This window comes from Propithecus coquereli, unplaced genomic scaffold (assembly GCF_000956105.1).
Source record: "Propithecus coquereli isolate 6110/MARCELLA unplaced genomic scaffold, Pcoq_1.0 Scaffold166, whole genome shotgun sequence".
Taxonomy (NCBI): domain Eukaryota; kingdom Metazoa; phylum Chordata; class Mammalia; order Primates; family Indriidae; genus Propithecus; species Propithecus coquereli.
The window spans coordinates 3,972,559-3,992,138 of record NW_012141191.1 but is presented as its reverse complement, the minus strand read 5'-3'; the positions used below and the strand labels follow the sequence as shown (position 1 = coordinate 3,992,138).

Sequence of the window (19,580 nt, the reverse complement as noted above, 5' to 3'; positions counted from 1 at the left end):
TAATGACATCATTATTATTCTCCTTGTTGTTGTTGTATAGACTTGCTTATTATAATTTTAAATGATGGTCTGCTATGCCAATTAAGTTGATTTACTGTAGTTTAACAGCCTACCGTAATTGGACATTGATGGTTTCCATCTTTCATTATTAGAAATAGGCGTATAATGAAGTACTACCTCACACCCAGTCACCCACTGTAACCTAACCTCCAGTCCCATCTTGCCACTGAAACAGCTCTGGCCAAGATAAGCATCGTCAGTTCTTACCTTAATCGACCTCCTCAAAGTTCCATGTTGTTGGCTATTCTCCCCTTCCTGAAATTCGTTTTTCTCTCGGCTTTTGGATACTCTCCCCGAGAAGGCTTTTTCTTCCCTTTCTCACAGTTCCTCTTTGGTCTCTGTTCTGGAGACTTGAGCTTGCTTCCTAAATATTGGCATTCCCAGAGACAGGTCCTGTCCTTGGTCCTCTCTTGTCTCAGTCTACATCAGGTCTCTGAATGTGGGGGTCATTTCCCATGACTTCAATTTTCATGACACATCGATGACTCCCAAATCTTTTCCTTCATCCCAAATCTTTCTACCCAAATATTCACCAGTGCCTAGCACATAGTAGACACTAGATAAATATTTGTTAAATTACTGAACATCTTCACCTGGATAACCCATAGCCCTTGAAAATCAGTCCATAACTAAATTCTTCATTCTTCCTTAAGCCCCTCTGAGATCTGTTCCCACTCCCGTGTTTTCTATTTTGGTAAGAGCCATTGTCATCTACTTAAGCCAGAAACCCAAGAGTCACCCTAGGCTCACTTCCCTCTTCATCTCCCCATATCTCATCAGGCAGTCATCCAGCCTGCTGATCCACTTCCTTAGTTTCTCTAGAACCTGGCTCCCTTTTGTCTAGCACTGCCTAACTTCATAGCCACGTCATTTCTCACCTGCATTCCCACAAGAACGCATTTTTTGCTGGTTTTGTCATTCTTACTAACACCCCCTCCCCCATAAGTTTCAAATCCGTCTTCCAAGAAGCCGACAGAGTAATCTTTAGAAAAGGCCAATCCGATCCCACTTCTCTTCAGAATACAGGCCCTGCTTGCCTGGGCAACCTCACCTTCTGGCACCTCAAGGGCAAGCCTACTGTCTCTTCATTCCTTGCTTCTCCATATGGTATTTATTCCCTTTACCTGGAAGGCTTTTCCTCTTCTTTTTGTTTCAAAAACTCATTCCTACCTCTCCTTTAGAATGCATAAGCAACTCCATCTCTGGAAACCCTTCCCTAAACCCTATCCTCACATCTCAGGAGGGTGAGGAACCCCCTCATGAGAGTCCCCCAACCACTCTGAGCCTGCCAGGAATCCCAGCACTTACACACAATTTCTTGTTACTTGCTGTCTCCCTGAGGCAGGAGCCCTGAGTATTTTATCAGGGAGTTGAGAGAGATGATCTGCAAGCACTTGTTGGAAAGAAGTTCTTTGGATAAACAAATTCCAGGAATGGGGTTAAAATGGGTAACCCCACATGTGAAAAATACATACTAATACTGTCACCAGCAAGACCAATGTATCCATTGAATCATGTTTCTCAACAATCATTTATTGAGTGCTTATCATCTATCAGGTGTTGTGCCAGAAGAATGGTATTCTAGTATATAAATATTTCATCCTTTGGAGTAGTGTAGTCCAACAGAACTTTCTGCATCGATGGAAATATTCTATATCTGCGCTGCCCAATATACTAGCCTTTAGCTACACGTAGCTACCCAGCACTTGAAATGTGACTGGTGTGACCGAGGAACTGAGTTTTTCTTCCTTTAATTTTAGTTAATTTAAATGTAAATATCCATAGGTGGCAAGTGGTCACCATATTGAACAGCACAGCTCAGGGGGAGAAAAAGAGGAACCATTCAGCAGAAGTAATTGCCACATTCTGGATTCTTCTCTTCCTTTTTAAATGCTAGTGGGCTAAGCTCACTCACTAAGGTGTGGCCAGCTCACAAGTGCTATTATTATTATTAGTCAGCACCACCTATTTTGGGAAACATTTTGTAAATAGGTGCTTAGATCAGGAGAGTAACACCTTACATTAGGAATACAACCAAAATGTTTAAGTCTGGAGACTTGAGGTAAAGTGGGAAAGGTTACTCACTGTGCTTTTTATCCAGAGGTGTGAACTCAGATACTCCGAAGGAGGCCAGAAGCCTAACACTTTTGGAGAGGCATCTGTTGGACTTGTTTTTCCACCTAAACTGCCAAGCTTGTTTTGATTAGGCAGGAAGTGAAGCAACTTTGCTGGGAGAGAGCCCAGCATGTGCATCTCCCCTGGGGCAGACCAGACCTTTTACCTTTTACCTTCTACTTGGAAGCCTAGGCCCAGTTTTTGCTTTCCAATTTAAGGGAAGGAAGAGAGGTGTGGGCAAACCATTCTCTTACAACACGGTTTTCTTAGATTTTGAGCCCAAGTTATATTTTTAATTAGTATCAGGTATCTGTTTGGATTCTCCAAATAATTTATATTCTCCTAAAACAGACACGTATTTAAATTGCATAATTCTTTGTACGTAGAGCACTTTGAAACGAATGAATACATGAGTTAGATGAGTCCTGTCGAATAAGCATTTGTGACCTACTGGCAGCCTTTTATAAGCTGATGATGGGAGTTGTTGGAAATGTGCCAACAAAGAGATCACCTGGAGTATCTTGTACTGAAAAGTCTTGTTTTAATATTTAATATGAACATCGTGTACCCTCGGAATTCGGGTAAAGAGCTGAGCTGAGAAATTTGGGGTGCAAGGCCATGTTTGTGTTGGCTGGCCGGGCAGGCCTCTAGACAGGGCAGAAAACTTTGGGGTTTTCCCAGTTTTACTCTTCGGAAGAGAACTGAAGCGCTGTGTGAGGCCCTGCAAACCTCTCCAAAAAGTGTTCCTACAGGATGCCCACGCGACCTCACCGGGGAAAACTCCGCAGACACTCCGGCCAGCGCCCCAAGCTCACTCCAGCCCTCCAAACTCGCAGCGCTTCCCGGGACGCGCGCGCTCGGAGCCGGACCGGCTAGCTCCAGTACGCGCGGCGGAGCGAACCATCCGGCCGGCCGGGGGTGCGGTGAGGGGCCGCGGGCCGCTCGATCCTCCGGGTCCCTGCTGCCGCCGCCGCCGCCTCCTCCCGCCCCTGGCGGGGAGTCGCGCGTGACGTGGCCCGCCGGGGGGCCTCGGGGGCGCGGCGCCGGCGAGCCCTCCCCGCGGCCGGCGCGCAGGTGGTAGCGGCCCATTTGAGAGTTTCCCGGGCCGGGCGGCAGGCGCAGAGGCGCAGCGCTCAGACGGGGGGCGGGCCGACGCCGCCGCGGCGGCGGGAGGAGGGACAAAGGGGTGGGTCCCCGCGGGTCGGCACCCCGGCGGCCAGGGCTGCAGGTCAGTGGAGCGACTGGCCGCGCCGAGGAGGAGCAGGAGAGGGAGTGGGGCCCGGAACTGAGCGCTACGCGGGAGCCGCGCCCGAGATGCCGGTGCGAGGAGATCGCGGGTTTCCGCCCCGGCGGGAGCTGTCAGGTTGGCTCCGCGTAAGTGCGCTCCTGCGCCGCGAGGTCCGGAGAAGGGTCGCGAGGGGGAGCGCGTGGTGGGCTCTGCTCGTGGGCTTCCCTGAAGCTGCACCCTGGTGCGCCGTAGGAAGCTGGGATTCTCCCGCCCGGACGTGGGCGCAGGCGAGGGGGTAGGTTCCCCTGGAGGGGTTGATGGCTCGTGGCCTCCATGGCTTCCTGGATCCTGGTCTCTACTTTAAAGTCACTTTGGCTTGAGCTTAAGTCGTGAGCGGGGAAACTGTCTTGAACGCCAGTGTCCTGGATTTCTGCTACTTTGGAAGCGTCGCGTTGTGCCGGTTGTGTCGCCTGCTGTATGTCTTTGTGTCCCTTTCCCTATTGCAAACCACTCTCTCCGACTTGATGGAAAGTTGTAAGAATGTGTACGTGACAGACACTGAAAACTCATCAGAGACCAGAATCCTCATTTTCCTTTTCAATTGGCTGCCTCTGCAGTGTTAAGTAAAAGTATTTTCAAGAAGGAATGGAGATGGAGTTTTGGGAAAAGCCACAAAAAGAGAATGATGAATGCTTTGTACTCTGGTACTGTCTTACCTGTCACCAGTTCCTTTTATGTCTTCATTTATCAAGTTTCCGCTTTTACACGGTGGTTTATTTTAGGTTATAAATAATCGAGAGTTTCACCTCCAGGGTTTTAACATTCTTGAAATGTGGGTTAACTTGGGAGTGAACACCCGGGGCTTAGTAATGGAATACAGCCTCCCACCTCTATTTTAGCTTCAGTTCTTAAGCGGAGTTGCTTGCCTGGCAGCTGTCTGGCCCGAGTAATAATGGTTGTGGTTTCCCTGAAGTTCCCAGCCGGGAGTCATCCCGTCATAGAAACTGCCCTGCCCCTGCACGCGCCCTCAGCCCGGGGAATCCCCGCAGGGAGGGCTGGAGGCCCTTTTCTTCTGCTCTCTAGGTGGTCTGTGCTGGCTGTGCTGACGGTCACCTTGGGAAAAGAGGTAAACCTGCGTCAGTGTTACTCCTAGCAGAGACACTCCTGAGAGAGATAGTGGGTCGGTAACGTCTATCAGGCCCACCTGGGAAGGAAATCACTTTAAGTGAGAAATTAGCAGCATTTGCATTGTAGCAAAATGCCATTTAATAACCTGCCTAAGAGAATGAAATTTGATTATTCAATAAATTTTCACAAGCAGCTCCTCTTCAGCGTGGGGAATACCAAGATGGGTAAGAGCGTGTTTCTGCCACACAGTCTTGCTGGGAAGGACCGCAAATAATTAAGAATCCACTGAGTGCCGTTTAGAAATATGGACAAGGTGCTGTAGCTTCCCCACTGTGGGGAGATGCTTGGGGGGAGATTGGTGATTTACTAAGGAAACAGTGACTTTTGAGGTGTTTCTTGAGGTTTTTTAGAGCTATTGCTAGAGATTGATGAAGGGCAATTTTTTTCCCCCTGAAATACTGCTGCAACTTTTTCAGTACCACTCAGCTAATACTTTTTTTTTTTTTTTTTTTAAGAGTCTTGATCTGTCACCCCAGATCAGATGTGGTGTCTTCATAGCTCACAGCAACCTCAAACTCCTGGGCTCAAGTGATCCTTCTCCCTCAGCCTCCTGAGTAGGTGGGACTACAGGCATACACCGCAACACCTTGCTAATTTTTCTATTTTTAGTGGAAATGGGGTCTCAGTCTTGCTCAGGCTGGTCTGGAACTCCTGAGCTCCAGCGGTCCTCCCACCTCAGCCTCCCAGAGTGCTAGGATTACAGGTGTGAGCACCCGCACCAGGCCTTCAGCTGATACTTAATGAGCCCTACTGGTGCCAGTCACTGTGAGGGGATACGAAGATGAATAAGGCTGAATTTCTGCCCTCATCTGTTGAGTCTGAAAATATTAGACTTACTTTAGACTCTGCAGTCTATTGGGATTCCTAGGGCAGAGGGGAGGGAATGTACAATACAGATGCGCACTCTGCGATGCAGAAATACAACAGAGGGTGGGATTGTCCTATATGCATTCCTTTAAGGGATTCTTGCTGGGAAGAAAGGGCATTTGAACAAATTTCTGACAGTGCAAGCCACTGTAGAAAATGGGGCTAGTAACACATCTACCTCACAGGGCTGAGTGAGGACTGAATGAAATCACATAGAGTACACTGGCATGCAGTAGGTGCTCAATAAAGGAGAGCTAATAATATGAACCAAAATGGGTGCTGAAAATTCTTAAGTGTTGGATCCTGGATTGATAAGGGAGGTGAGATCTAGTAGTACAGGTAGGAGGTGCCAGGTAGGTGTCAAAGAGAAGAACTGAGAGAAAGAGGAGTTGCTCAGACTGTCTGGAAAGGTCTTGAATGCCTGCAACAGAACTTTGGTCAGGGGCAGGGGTGGTGTCATAGAAATCCCGAATGTAAATAATGGCTTGACTTTCCCTACAAAGAAGTGAATCAATTTCCCAGTAAACATTGCACTCCACTCCCTAAACAGTAAATATTACTATTTTTGAGACAGTCATAGGCTTAAGACCATTGAATTTTTACATCACCCCCAGGGGAATGACATTTGCTGTGACTTCTGCCTACATTTGTTTAACTTTCGATCTAGTTCTTTGTACGTCACAGCCAACCATTTCTCATGGGGACAAGTGTGAGAACTGTGAATACTGCTGATGGCAAAGGAGATGATAAAATCCCCACATTAACTTTTGAGTTGAGCAAGGTTTTCTCTCCTTAAGAAGGGGGTCCTTTTAGGAGACAGGTAAATTTTTGAAACTAGGCGGGGCTACTTAGTCCTGTGTACAATAGTACGCTGAGTAGTAGTTTAAATAGTAGTTTAAAAAGTCATGCAGATTGGTTGGGGAGTGGTGGGGGTGTGGGTGTAGTGGGGGCGGGGTGAAGAGTTAGGAAGGGTTAGTAATCATTGCTGAAACTTTCAACATACTTTCTATGTAGAATATTAGCCACTCAGGGGATTCCTCACTTAATCCCTAGAACAAATCCCATTAAGCAATTGTGGCTACAGACTAATTTATCTAGGTTGAGGGCCGACTCCCAATAAAATGCCTCATTGATTAGTCTCTAAGCAGTCATCAAGGCTCTGACATTTGCTGGCCAGAACAGCCTCCGACCAGCCAGCCTTGGTGCATAGAGGCATTTTCCAGCGAAGATGATCAGGGGCATGGACAGGTCTGAGGGTGTGATTGCCCCAGGTTGGGTGGAGGTAAGTAGAATGATCATCTCAGGTGTTTTGCTGAGTTAGCATCTTGATCCTAAATCCCAGGGTCAGGGTCAGAGGTCAGATTTAACACCTATTTAGTGGGTTAAATACATCAATGGTTTTATTTTACCTGTGAACTTCTTTAAAATTCAAAAAACTATTTAGGGCCTATTTCACCCTTACAGGCATTTTTGTGATACCCATTCTAGCTAGCAAGTTTAACAGAGTCTAGGTGGTATTATGATTAACATTTTTTAAAAGATTATATAATAGCAATGGGAAAAAGTTTTCAGGCATGCAGTCCCAACAACCAGTATTGCAATAGCTAGTTCCAGTTTTGGATGGTACATAGGAAAGCATTTGATTAAATTTGTACAATGTTGCACGAGAGGGAGAAGTTCCAAGCTGGAAAGCCTCTGCTCCCACTTTTTCCACTTGATTAGGAAATGTACTTCTTAGAACTTGGTGACTAACTGCTGGGGCCCTGGAAGGCCTGCACAGGCTGGGGCAATTGCCACCCATAGTGGTGACTGTTCTTTCTGTTTACCTGGCCATTGCAACCAAAGCTTCATCATCCTGGATAACTTGTGAGCTCAGAAGAGAGACTAAGAGGACTGTCATATCCAAACAAATACCTAATCCTTTAAGCATTTTCTCTGTCTTTTATGCTCAAAATGGTATTTTCCGAAGTGTAGTGTACAGATAGACCTACAGGTGGTATAGGGAGGCACATATTCTATTTTTCAGTTATTGTGCATGAATATTGTAAGTTGGGAATAAAAAACATAAAGGCAGCCACTAAACCAGATTTATTTCATGGCTAGATTGCTTAGAACAAGGCAAAACTAAATATTAAGTAAAGTGATGAGTTTGCTTAAAAAAATTATAAACTCTGGGGTGAATGATATGAGTGAGGCTAAGGCAGTAATTGTGAAGATAGCCCTTGATACCTGAGATTTGGGCACTACTGCTTAAAATGTGGGTGTGGCCTTGACCACACCTGCAGGAGCATCAAACTCAGAATGGTCCAGAAAAGTTAAGGAAGTTGAATTTGATGGACTTAACGTCTTCAGCATGTGCATCTTACTCGTATCCACCCAGCTCTCTTATCCATGATGACAGACATTATATTTGTGATGTTCTTTTAATGTCTGGCCCAATTCTCATTCCTTTTGCTGCTTCCATAAGCCATCCTGCAGTTGTTAAGGTCTTTTAGTGTGACTTTTTTTTTTTTTTTTTTTTTTGAGACAAAGTCTCGCTATGTTGCCCGGGCTAGAGTGCCATGGCGTCATCCTAGCTCACAGCAACCTCAGACTCCTGGGCTCAAGTGATCCTTCTGCCTCAGCCTCCCGAGTAGCTGGGACTACAGGCATGCGCCACCATGCCCGGCTTTTTTTTTCCTATGTATTTTTAGTTGTCCGATTAATTTCTTTCTATTTTTAGTAGAGACGGGGTCTCGCTCTTGCTCAGGCTTTCTCGAACTCCTGAGCTCAAACAATCCACCCGCCTCGGCCTCCCAGAGAGCTAGGATTACAGGCGGGAGCCACCACGCCCGGCCTAGTGTGACATTTTTGATATGCTAGAGTGCCAGGGGTGGAAGTATTTTGGCACTGATGAGGGACACCATTCTGTTATCAAGTGATTCTCGCTCATGATCCATTGCTGAGGAATGTACGACGCCAAAGAGCCTCACATGTAAATACATGGGACTTTAAAGTCTTTCAAAAGGGTGTCAATTGGAAAGATTGTTGTTGGCTTTTTTTTTGTTTTTTGGATGAAGCTTGTGTCGGTCTGTAAAAATAGGCTTTAAGAAAGGATTGTCGTAGGAACTGGAAGTCTTGAGGTAGAAAACGAGTGACCCCTTCCTTTACCTAGAGAGGTGAGCAGTTGAGATGCATGTTCATGTAGTAGAGGAATAAAATGAGGAGAATAGAAAACACTGTTTCACTCACCAGAATCTCTAATTGTATGTGTACGCACACCATTTATGAGAAATCCTAAGCTTTCAATTAGTAACTAGTACTTTAGTCATTTTAAATCAGTACAGGTATTTGTTTAGTGCCTCTCACAGATGGTTAAAGTTAAATCAGGTCTTTAACCTTAAAAACATAATGCAGTTCTCCTTAACCAGAATATACCATTGTATATTTCAGGCAGTAGCAAGATACATTTTATAATAATGAATGATAATTTTAACTTTCAGACTGATAGCTAGCCTAATTAGAATATTCATGGTTATGGTTTCTATTTACGTCTCTTCCTGCAATACTCTAGGGGTGGTGAGAATGGTAGGAGTGGTGAAAGCAGAGTCCTGATAGGTCCTCCCTGAATAAAACATTTGTGTTTTAGGAAGCTGACCTGACCAGAACATTCCAAATCATACCATTAATCATGGCAAAAATCTTATGTCACATCCCTGAATAAAAATGTTTACTAAATTTTTCCTATGTGTTTGTTAACGTGGACTTCAGAATTAATATGGTAATTATTTCTATTGTAGACTTAATCAGCCATATAAAATATGCATTATGTTCACAGGAAAAAAATGGCTTCATCTTTGGAAACTTTAATTATAGTGTGCCTCATCTTATAGACACTATGTAACTATAGGACTAAGTATATGAGTTAGTGACAAGGTAGGCATTCGGATGGAACGTATATGTACATTGTGGGAGGGAATTATTGGGATAGTTATTCTTTCTGATAGGTAACAGTTACTTGACTGGAATGAACAGGTAATGATTGCAATCCAGTTATATCTTTGCCGTTGTGTTAAAGAAAAACTTTGGTAGAGATGTGAGAACATTGCAGATACTTCAGATTTTGTCTCTGGAGTTGAACGTGAACAGAGGACATAATGCTAATCAGTAGGAATTAATGAACTCTTTTAGGACCTTTGTTCTTCTGAGGAGGAAATGGTGTTCCAGATGTAGCTGTTTGTTTCCATTTGTTGAGAGCCGTTTGTTCTCGGTATTAAAGGAAGTGTTCTGAGTTCTAGGTTAGTTCTTCGTTCATGCCTTATGTAGCAGAGCACACCTGAGACCCTAGGCAGGTGGAGCTCTACGATGGGACCAGAGGATGAAGAATGTATGCTTGGTGAGGCAACCAGCCCACTCTCAATCCTTGGAAGACTGTTCCTAAATGTATCTGGCAAAGCAGATGAAATTATTTGAGGGAATTAATTAGCACAACTAAACATTTCTGGTTTTGAAAAGAATGAGTCATTCAGAAGGAACTTCCTGGTGAGCTCACTTTTAGAAACCCGGTTCCTCCCTTACCCTTCTTCAGTCAGGCTGAATCAGTTGCTTTCTTGCCTGTGATTGGGTAGTATGCACATGCCAGTATTTATTCTAGCCCTTATCGCATCAGATGCATGCCACTAGGCACTTCCCATCAGCTGTGAGCCCCTCCCTGGTCTGAGTCATCTTGGTAACCCAGAAGCTGACGGGGCACCAAACACATTCACCAAGTGTTTTCTACATGAGACTGACTTGATTTGGGGAAGGCTTGTTGCAGAAACTAGTAAGAATCAAAGACTAATGGAGAATTTAGGAGAGTGGACGATAGTTTGTAAAAATTGTGAGCAAAAATCCTACAAAGAATTGTGGAATTACATCCAGATCATTTTTTGTAGTGGCAAAGAAGCAGCATCAGCTGCACCACTAATTAGTTGAGTGACTTTCGCTAAATCTTGTAACTCTAGTTGTCAGTATCTTCATCAGAAAACGAGTAGTTATAGTTGATGGTCTCCTAAAAAGTCTTTTGGGGTGCTTAAGATTCTGAGGGTTCTGAGTGTTGGAATGTAAAGCCTAGACAACATTCTAAATAATTTCTATTGGTTCTTATCATCTTAAAATGCTTCTGTGTTCTTTGAACTATTTTTGTGTTTGTTTCCTCTTTATTTATTTTTTCTTTTAAGAAACAATCCAATGGTTTCTCTGTGAAAGGCATTTTTTAGAACAAACTAGGTTTGTTCCTAGTTTTAGACAAACTAGGAACTGAGGAGTGGCTGATGGTTGTTTAGCTCATGGAGTGATGGAAAGATCTATTATTCAGTTGCAGCTTAAATAATGTACCAGCACAGCGTGTGCCGGATTCCCTTCCTTACTCTGCAGCCCAGGCCAGCAACTGCAACCATCTTGCAGAATCTTCTTGAGAATCCTCCTTCCTCTGCCTGTCCACCCTTCCCAGTAAAAGCTGCATACTGGGAGCTTCTGACTCCCCTTCTTTTCTCCATGGACTTCTCCCCAGGGGCACATTGTCTAAAACATGAGCTTGGAAGATGAGGCAGTCCTGCAAATGGGAGCCCTTTCTGATTAGTTCTTCACAAATGTGCTAAAGATGAGCTTACTGGGTACTATTGCAAAACCTCATTGCTCACCGACTAATGTAAAATCACTGGTTGTCATCTGAGTTTCAGCATAACCTCAGGCACGTAGGAGTTTTCCAGCATAACCTCAGGCAGAGCATTTTGCTTTCCTTGGGTTGGTCTGTTTAGTGTCTGGGTGAGTTTTAAGAGGGGAAAGAGATTGTGGCATCTTAGACATCCATTGAAATTTTCCAGAAATGGAACTGGAAACATATGTGCCTTTCCTCCTGGTGTTATTGTTAGAGTGTAAAAACAGGCAAGTGGCGATACATAGAAATGAAGAGGCCCCGAGTTCGTTTTGAGCATAAATGTGAATTTTAATCAAAGGTCTGGGAGAAATATTTAGTCTACTTATACTGCTTAAGTGCACAGTTTGGCAGATGACTTTGGGGGAGTGAAGGATCAAGAAGAGGCAGAAAAGGTAGACTCAATTCACTGAAGGACTGGGATTAAAAAAATTTACCTGAAATGTTTCTATAGAAATAGTGTTTATGTCCTCCAAAGCTGCTTACTCATGATGAAGCCTATTCTTTTTCTATTTGAGACAGGGTCTTGCTGTCACCCAGGCTGGAGAATAATGGTGAGATGGCTCATTGTAACCTCAAACTCCTGGGCTCAAGTGATCCTCCTGCCTCAGCCTCCCGAGTTGCTGGGACTACAGGCATGTAGCATCAGGCCTGGCTAATTTAAATTTTGTAGAGATGGGGTCTTGCTATGTTTCCAAGCCTGGTCTTGAACTCTTGGCCCCAAGTGGTCTTCCTGCCTGGCCTCTTAAGGCTTGGTGATTACAGGCGTGAGCCCCTAAACCTGGCTGATTTTTCTGTGTTATCATTTTCTAAAAAATTTTTTTATTTTTAATTGTTGTGGTATATACTAATTGTACATATTGGTGTTATCATTTTTATGGTATTTCATTGAAGTATAATTTATGTAGAGTGAAATGAACAAATCTCAAGTGGAGAGCTTGATGAATTTTTTTTATTGTGGTAAAATACATATAAACATTAAACCTACCATTTTAACCATTTTAAATTGTATAATTCAGTGGCGTTTAGTACACTCACAACGTTGCGCACCCACCACCACTGTCTAGTGCCAGAGTTGGATGAACTTTTTACATGGATGTGTTCACCTGTGCGATTACCACCTAGATTAAAAACTAGGACTTTCCACCTCTCTAGAAGGTTCTCTTGCACTTTTCCGACTATTACCACCACAAGGGAACCTCTCTTCTGACTTCTCTCACCATGAAACAGTTTTGCTTGACCTTGAAAGGGCCCATATAAATAAAATGAACATTTTGTGTCTGGCTTCTTTTGTTCAGCCTAAGCTTTGTAAAATTCATCCATGTTGTTATGTGACATTCGGTAGTTTTTGTTGTTGTTGCTGAGTAGTATTCCATTTATATGAATTTACCACAATTTGCTTATCTGTTCTTCTGTTGATGGATATTTGGGTTGTTTTGGGGTTTTTTGCTATTATGAATGAAGCTGCTGTGGAAATCACCTACACATTGTTTTGTGGACATGTGCACCCATTTCTCTTGTGAAATTCCTAGGAATAGAATTCTTGGGTCATAGGTTAAATGCATAGGCATGTGTTTAACTCTCATTTTGTAACTCTGAAGTCACACAAACCTGGGGCGCGAATTCTTTTTTCCTGCCACTTGCTTGTTTGGCCATACGCAATTTACTTTTTTCTCATGTTCAGTTCTTTTCAACTGTAAAATGGACATTATATACCCTATCAGTCAGGGTTCAGTGAAGAAAACACATCATTCTAGCTTTTTCAAGGAGAAAAGGATTTCATACAGAGTATTAGATGCCTCGGAACAATGGTAAGGTAGGAGGAGCGAAAACCAGAAGCCCATTGTGGCTTTCAGATTTGCTCCACAGAAAGTTAGGATGCTGCGGACCAACCAGAGCTGAGACCTTGAGAAAACCCTTCCACCCTCTCCTCCTCTGCAGCCCTGAGGCAGGTGAGAGGGGAGGGAACTTGGAGATGGCTGTACAGCTCATGTCTGGGAAATCCAGCTTTTGCCGGCTACTGCTGCTATAAGAAAAAGAAAAACAAACGGCTTCTGCTTTCCTTCATCCTTCCAGATCTTAAACACGTGTACCTCATTGGCAGAACCCTGTTGGCAAGGGAGTTGGTGGCTTCTGGCCTCTGGCAGAAACAGAAGCTTAGTGCCAGCAAATAAGAAACAGCATAGATGCTTGCTGGGGTTGCTCTGCGGTGCTGAGTAGACAGCAGCGGTTATCATTTATTATTTTCATCACTGTTCCTCAAGAACACAGTGCTGCTGCAGTCACCAGACTGGTTTCTGTAATGCACATTCAGAACCAGTCCGTTCACTTTGTGGTCGTATGGAGCTACCTGCCACAAACGGTGTTCTTTCTCCAGAAGGGCCTCAGTTTCTGCATCTACTGCTGTGTGATTCTAGGTACTTTTCTGTAGGAATAAGCTTGAGAAATTAGTTTTCAAGATTACAAGTTAATGTAGGTAGAAGCGAAGCAGGTGACTTGATTCTGAGAACTGCTGCTTTGATGTATAACTTTATGGAACCTAATCGGTTTCCTTTTTGAAGTCGTTCTAATTTGCTAGTTTTTAATAAAGTCAAAGGCGCTATATAAATCTGGTTTACAGATGGGCTTCCTTTTCTCATCTTTAACTTCCTTCGTCTTTTGACAAATGAAATGGAAGAAGATTAGAATTTTATCCTATTTTGTACCTCATATCTCATGCTGACAGAACACTCTAGTCTGCCAAAACATTTGGCTGTCCTATTGCTAGCTTATTTTATGTAATAGGAACTATAATGTATTGCTTTTAAGACACTTAAAAATCTCGAATCAGTTTTGGCAACATCCTCTCTGTAATGATGTCACATACGGAAAGAACTGAATTTTTATTACTTTAGAGTGTCTTTGAATTTTCCTTCTCCTTCAAATAATTTTTCCTGTAACCGTGACCTATTTTATGTTGCTACTTTAAGGCGGTTAGCTATAACAGAGTGACCAAGTGATGTATTGACTAGCGTTTTTGGCTTATATCTATAGTACTACTTGTGAAGGCTCCTTGCAGAGAAATTTGAAGTGCTAAGAAAAGCAAATATTCTAAGTGCAAAGATAAGCATGACCAGTGACTTTATTTCAGCCACTGGCTTCACAGTTGGAGTAAGCTGGCTATTTGCAAAGCTTGCTTAGATTTGAATGTGCTAGAAATATATTGACAGAATACTGTTTTATCTCTTTTTCTCCAGACTTTTAGTCGGCCAGGGCTAACAATGGATGCCCAAACAGTTTACAGTGGCTGATACAATGGACAAAGGGTTTCACTGTTTGGAGAGTAGAAAATAGAGCCAGAGGGGAGCTTCTTATGGGCACTGACCTAATTCACTCCTTCGGTAAAAATGCTTGGTTTTATTTATGTGTGTGTGTGTATTTATTTCTAATCCAGATGTTCATAAATATTTCAGCTAGTAGGGTTACAGCTCAAAGAAGGGATCTATGGTGTTGCTTTGTGTATTTTTGTAAAGTAGAGCCTTTATTTTTATTTGACGATATGCTTTAAAATAAAAAAAAAAAATCAAGTTCTGGTGTGAACTGATATTCCACAAAAGTTAGGGAGAGTTAAGAAGGGCAGCTAAAATGGCATCATCTTCCTCCCTGGTCCCTGGAACCTCCCCATAATCAGGAATTTTTTAGTCACCTGCTTTTTATAGATAAATTTCCCCGGGGGCTCTTTGCTGAGAAATGGTGGGAAACAGAACTGGGTTAAAAATAAAATTTAGACATTGTTAAATTTCTGAATTTTCATGGTTGTGATTTACTTTATCCAGAAAACAACTGGCAGTGTGTTTGCTTTTTATCATTACCACAGAGAGAATATTTGTAGTATCTCTCTCCTATTAATAGAACAAGAGCAAAGGAACATACACAAGTCTATGTGGGGGGAAACTTCTCATTCGGCTTAGTAGTAAGCTCCAAGTAACAATTACATTGTTGTTCTGAATCGTCTTTGAGTGTGATTGGGTGATTAAATATAAATGTTGACCTGATTGGATTACATCTCTGCGATGAACTGTCCTAAAAAACAGCAGTCACATATCACTCCAGACAGTTATCAGACTTACTCTTTTGGCTTTTATATTTAGGATAATGATGTATGCAGTGAAGTGTCATAGAAACTGGGGTGCTGTCATTTCTGTCTGTCTCTCCGTCTTTTATCTGTTCCAACTTGGTTGTGTTGGCTGTGTTAGAGTAGTCAGCTGCGTTGATCGTCCATTAATTATCCTTAAGCAATGTAAGCAACATGAGCTTTCTGATTGCGGAGAGCTTCATTAAAGTGAATGCTTGGCAATAGCGAGCTGTAAAAAAAAAAAAAAGTCCTCAATTAGATATAAACTTCAGAACATGTGTTTATCCTTTCAGAAGAGCCGTGTGTTTAGAGTGAGGGTGTAAACCCACAGGCCTGGATTCTGCCTAGTGTTGGGGGATCAGTTTTAACATTAAGTGGGATTGATAAGCTTGGTAGCTCTTGAGGGCAGATCTGGTTCTTTGCATTCTTAGGCGGGGCGTGGAATAGTAGCTCAGTCATGAGAGAAGGTAAAAGGAAGAGGAAGGCGAAGACAGGTCGTAAAGGACTGGAATGTGATGGGCATGGATGGATGTGTATTCTTTCCCCTTCCCTACAATATCCATACCCTCCGACAAAGCCCTCTGTAGGAGGCTTGGAGACCTTTGAACCTGCAGCTCTGTATTATTGGACTGACAAGTCTAAAATATGCATTAATTGAGCCTATAGAACAGCTCTGAAGCTGTATCCTTGATTTTTACATATTTCGTGGGGTGTTTTGGGGGCTGGCTACTCCAGCTCAGTTCCTCCAGGTGCTCAGTGGAACTCCTGATCTGTAAAATGCCTCGTGGTGAGGGAGTGCACGAGACAAAGGTGCGGTCAGTTTTGCTCTGTGCTGGAAGACCGCTGTTGGTAAACTGATCTCTAGTGGGGCTGGGGAAGGCCGCCACAGGACTGATGTAGTGTTAGGCCCTTGGTGTAGATCTCACTGAATTCTCCCAGTCAGCGGGGGCGGGGGGTAGGTGTTAACCCCATTTTATAATGGGGGCATCTGAGGCTCAGAAACGTTAACTTGCCCAGTGTCACACAGCTTGTGTGACAGGGAGGGAATTTGACCCAAGGCCCATTTGATGGATTCAAAACCTGCAGGTTGTCTCTACTCCACCAGCTTCTGCTTTTGGAATCAAAGTGACAAAGAAATTGGAGGAGAAGCTCAAGACCCTCTGTTGATTTTTAGGAATTTAAACATTATCATTGAAAATGTACAGGAATATTTTTACTCGCAGAGAGTCATGAGTAACAATAACATGTCAATGTTGTCAAGAGATGTCATTGCTCATCAGAAACCTCTGTGCGTCCATTACTATATGAGGCCCCAGAGACTCTAAGATGACTCTAAGACATACCCTTATGGGGAGGTAGATTACATATACAGCTATCTAAAAGCACAATTTTATTATAGAAATGTTAAGAATATATCTTGTCAAGTGACACTATACTTTCTTCGAACCTATAGCTGCTAGTTTGAAATGGCTGTGTTGTGCCATCAAACCCTTCCCTCCAAAGCTATTGTTGTTAATGTCAAGAAAAGCTTGTTGTGGCTACAAAGCACACACAGGGGCGTGGAATTAGAACAACTCAGATATGCTGTGTTTGGGAACTTGCCTGTTGTGGGTCAGAATTCCATCACAAGTTTCCTTAGGGTCAAAGTTGGTCTCTTAAAATATCAAATACCTCCAGGAGGGTTAGGCTGTCAGACACTCACACTTTAGTGTGAAGTAGACCAGTTAGCATTTTTCTACTATCTAGCTGAAACCATATGCATTGATAAAGTGAGAGTTTTGATTGACGATGAAGATAGAGAAGGAATTTTGGAACCAGAACATTTTGGTGACGGGGCAGACGCTGTGGAGTACTGGGTGTTGGCCTTGCGACTGGTAGGGGAGGAGGACATTGAAAACTAGAGCAACCAGCCCAAGGAGTAGAAAGAGCTAGGAAGCCTCCCAATACAAATTTTGCTTCTTTCCTATTTCTCCCTGGAACCCAGTAAAGGGTGCTTTTGTGTCTGCCTCGCTGCCTGGCTCTCTTCCCCCAGGACCCAGAATTGATGGCTTAGTTGAGTTTCCATGGGCAGTGCAAGGTTGTGTTAACATCCGAAATACTGATTCTTGGTTCTAACTCAGTAGTTATGGTGGGTATATCGTTCTGACCAGATACTAAGCTGGACTTCATGGTGGGCAATGGAAACTTCCAGTGCTTATACCCCTCTCTTTAAAAATGTCTCTTATACCCCTTCTCCTAAAGCAGTTTGCCTCAGGTTGTGGGTGCTGCCTCCTCAGTGTCTTTTTCTGAGGGTATATAAATCATTTCAGCTTGAGCTCAGAAACTGGGGTTTTTACTTCTCTCTGTCCAACATATTTCTTCCATACAATGTCTTGCCCAATACATGTGTTGATGTTTAGGTAAAAATATAGCCAGATAGCCAGGCATGGTGGGTCATGCCTGTGATCCCAGCACTTTGGGAGGCGAGGCCAGAGGATCACTTGAGGCTGAGAGTTTGAGACCAGCCTGGGCAACATAGTGAGACACCATCTCTACAAAAAATTTTAAAAATTAGGTGGGTGTGGTGGTGCACACCTGTCGTTCCAGCTGCTCAGGAGGTTGAGGCGGGAGGATTGTATGAGCCCAGGAGTTTGAGATTAACAGTGAGCTATGATTGCTCTACTGCACTCCAGTCTGGGTGACAGAGAAAGACCCTGTCTCTGAAAAAAAAAAAAATTACATATATGTATGTACGTACGAAATTGCTACAAAACCAAGTGCAGAGTTCCTTTTGAGTTGACCTACTTTTGGATTATATACCCATTAAGAACTTATCTGTTATTAATTAAACAAATAAAAGAAATAAGCAAATAGAAACACTCAAAACAGTATTATCCCCAAATAGTGACTAGATGCTAAGGGCAGACCTAAAGCTTTTTGAAGGAAGAAGTGAAAAATGAGGCAAAAGAAACCAGGAATCAAGACGTGTGTGTGCCTCTACCAGGACCCGTGTGAGCACCCTGCAGGTAAGGACCCCTGTCTTGATAAATAGACACCTGCATATCGGTCCTCCATTACTAAATCTAAATTTTATAGACTAGTGGTTGGTAAGCTACAGCCAGCTGCCTGGGGTTTGTTTGTTTGTGTTTTTTTCTTTCTATTTTTAGTGGAAAGGAGTCTCACTCTTGCTCAGGCTGGTCTCGAACTCCTGAGAACTGGGATTAGAGGCGTGAGCCATTGCGCCTGGCCTGTTTTTTGTTTATTAGCTAGGAACTGTTCTTATATTTTAAATGGTTACATAAGTATCTATATTATATCCTCAATTTTGCCTCTTGGCCTGCAAAGCCTAAAATAGTTACTATCAGGCCCTTTGAGAAAATGTTTGCTGGCCCCTGGGTCAGACCTCCCAGAAGCAGGGTGCTCGTGTTCTTCTGCAATCTGGGACGAGGAGATCAGGATGCTGCCTTGTGGGAAGATGCTCGTGGCCTGCAGATGCCTGCTGTCCCTCTTGGCTATGGGAAGGCAAAAAGGGAGAAGGGGTTGGGCCCGGGCGCTGAAGGGCAGACTTGCTTCTGGCTTTAGCCTAGGAGGGTGACTCGGTAACGGGGGCTAGTTGAAGTTATGAGTGTAGATTTCCTCTGGGTTAAGTGGTGACATACGTATTAAAAAAAGTGGAGAAAATATACTTAAAAACACATTTTGTTTTTAAGATGTAGAAAGGCCATAAAACTGAAATGTCCCTCTGTGAGTGAACATTTCCATCTACATTTCAGACGTTCTTATTTCCCTGGATTCCAGTTTTGTGACATGTACTGTGTTGTGTTTCGAAGTTGTTGACTATTTCAAATTCCAAACAATTCATTATTTCCTGTCAGAGGAAAATTCAGAGTAACCCTAAAGCGCTAGTGGGGGTTCAGAGTCTTGAAGAAATGAAGAGTAGAAGAGGAATTTCATGATGTTCCTTTGGCTCAGATTTGGAAAGGCTTGGGGCTAATGTGCATGTCCGTGACTGACAGCCCAGCTCAGTTAACTGCCATGATCTATATACTATTCCAGGCCTCTCTACATCCTAAATACAAAACATCATTTTGAGGGTGGGACCTGTCCTATGTCAGTAGGTCTTTGTTTTCAAAGCCTGCTGCACAGTAGATATTTAAATGGCTGAATGCAACCTTTTAAATCTTTTTTTTTTTTTTTAAATTTCAGCATATTATGGGGGTACAGATGTTTAGGTTACGTGTGTTGCCCTTGCCCCTCCCTCTGCCCCCCAAGTCCGAGTTTCAAGTGTGTCCATCCCTCAGATGGTGCGCATTGCACTCTTTGTGTATGCATATACCCGTCCCCTCCTCCCCCCT

At 43.4% G+C, this 19,580-nt stretch overlaps 1 protein-coding gene across 3 annotated transcripts in view; it reads left to right on the top strand.

Annotated features, from left to right (window-relative positions):
- The window catches only part of TJP2 (tight junction protein 2), a 91,048-nt gene that overhangs the window by 14,434 nt on the left and 57,034 nt on the right, over positions 1 to 19,580 (top strand). For 2 of the 3 annotated variants that reach the window (XM_012641612.1, XM_012641615.1), the window contains exon 1: positions 3,359 to 3,549. The exons of the other annotated variant lie outside the window; for it this stretch is intronic. In XM_012641612.1, the coding sequence (XP_012497066.1) occupies positions 3,490 to 3,549 (60 nt within the window). In that variant the 5' untranslated portion in view covers positions 3,359 to 3,489. Of the gene's footprint in view, positions 1 to 3,358; positions 3,550 to 19,580 lie in introns of those variants that run through there. 3 annotated transcript variants of the gene reach the window in all.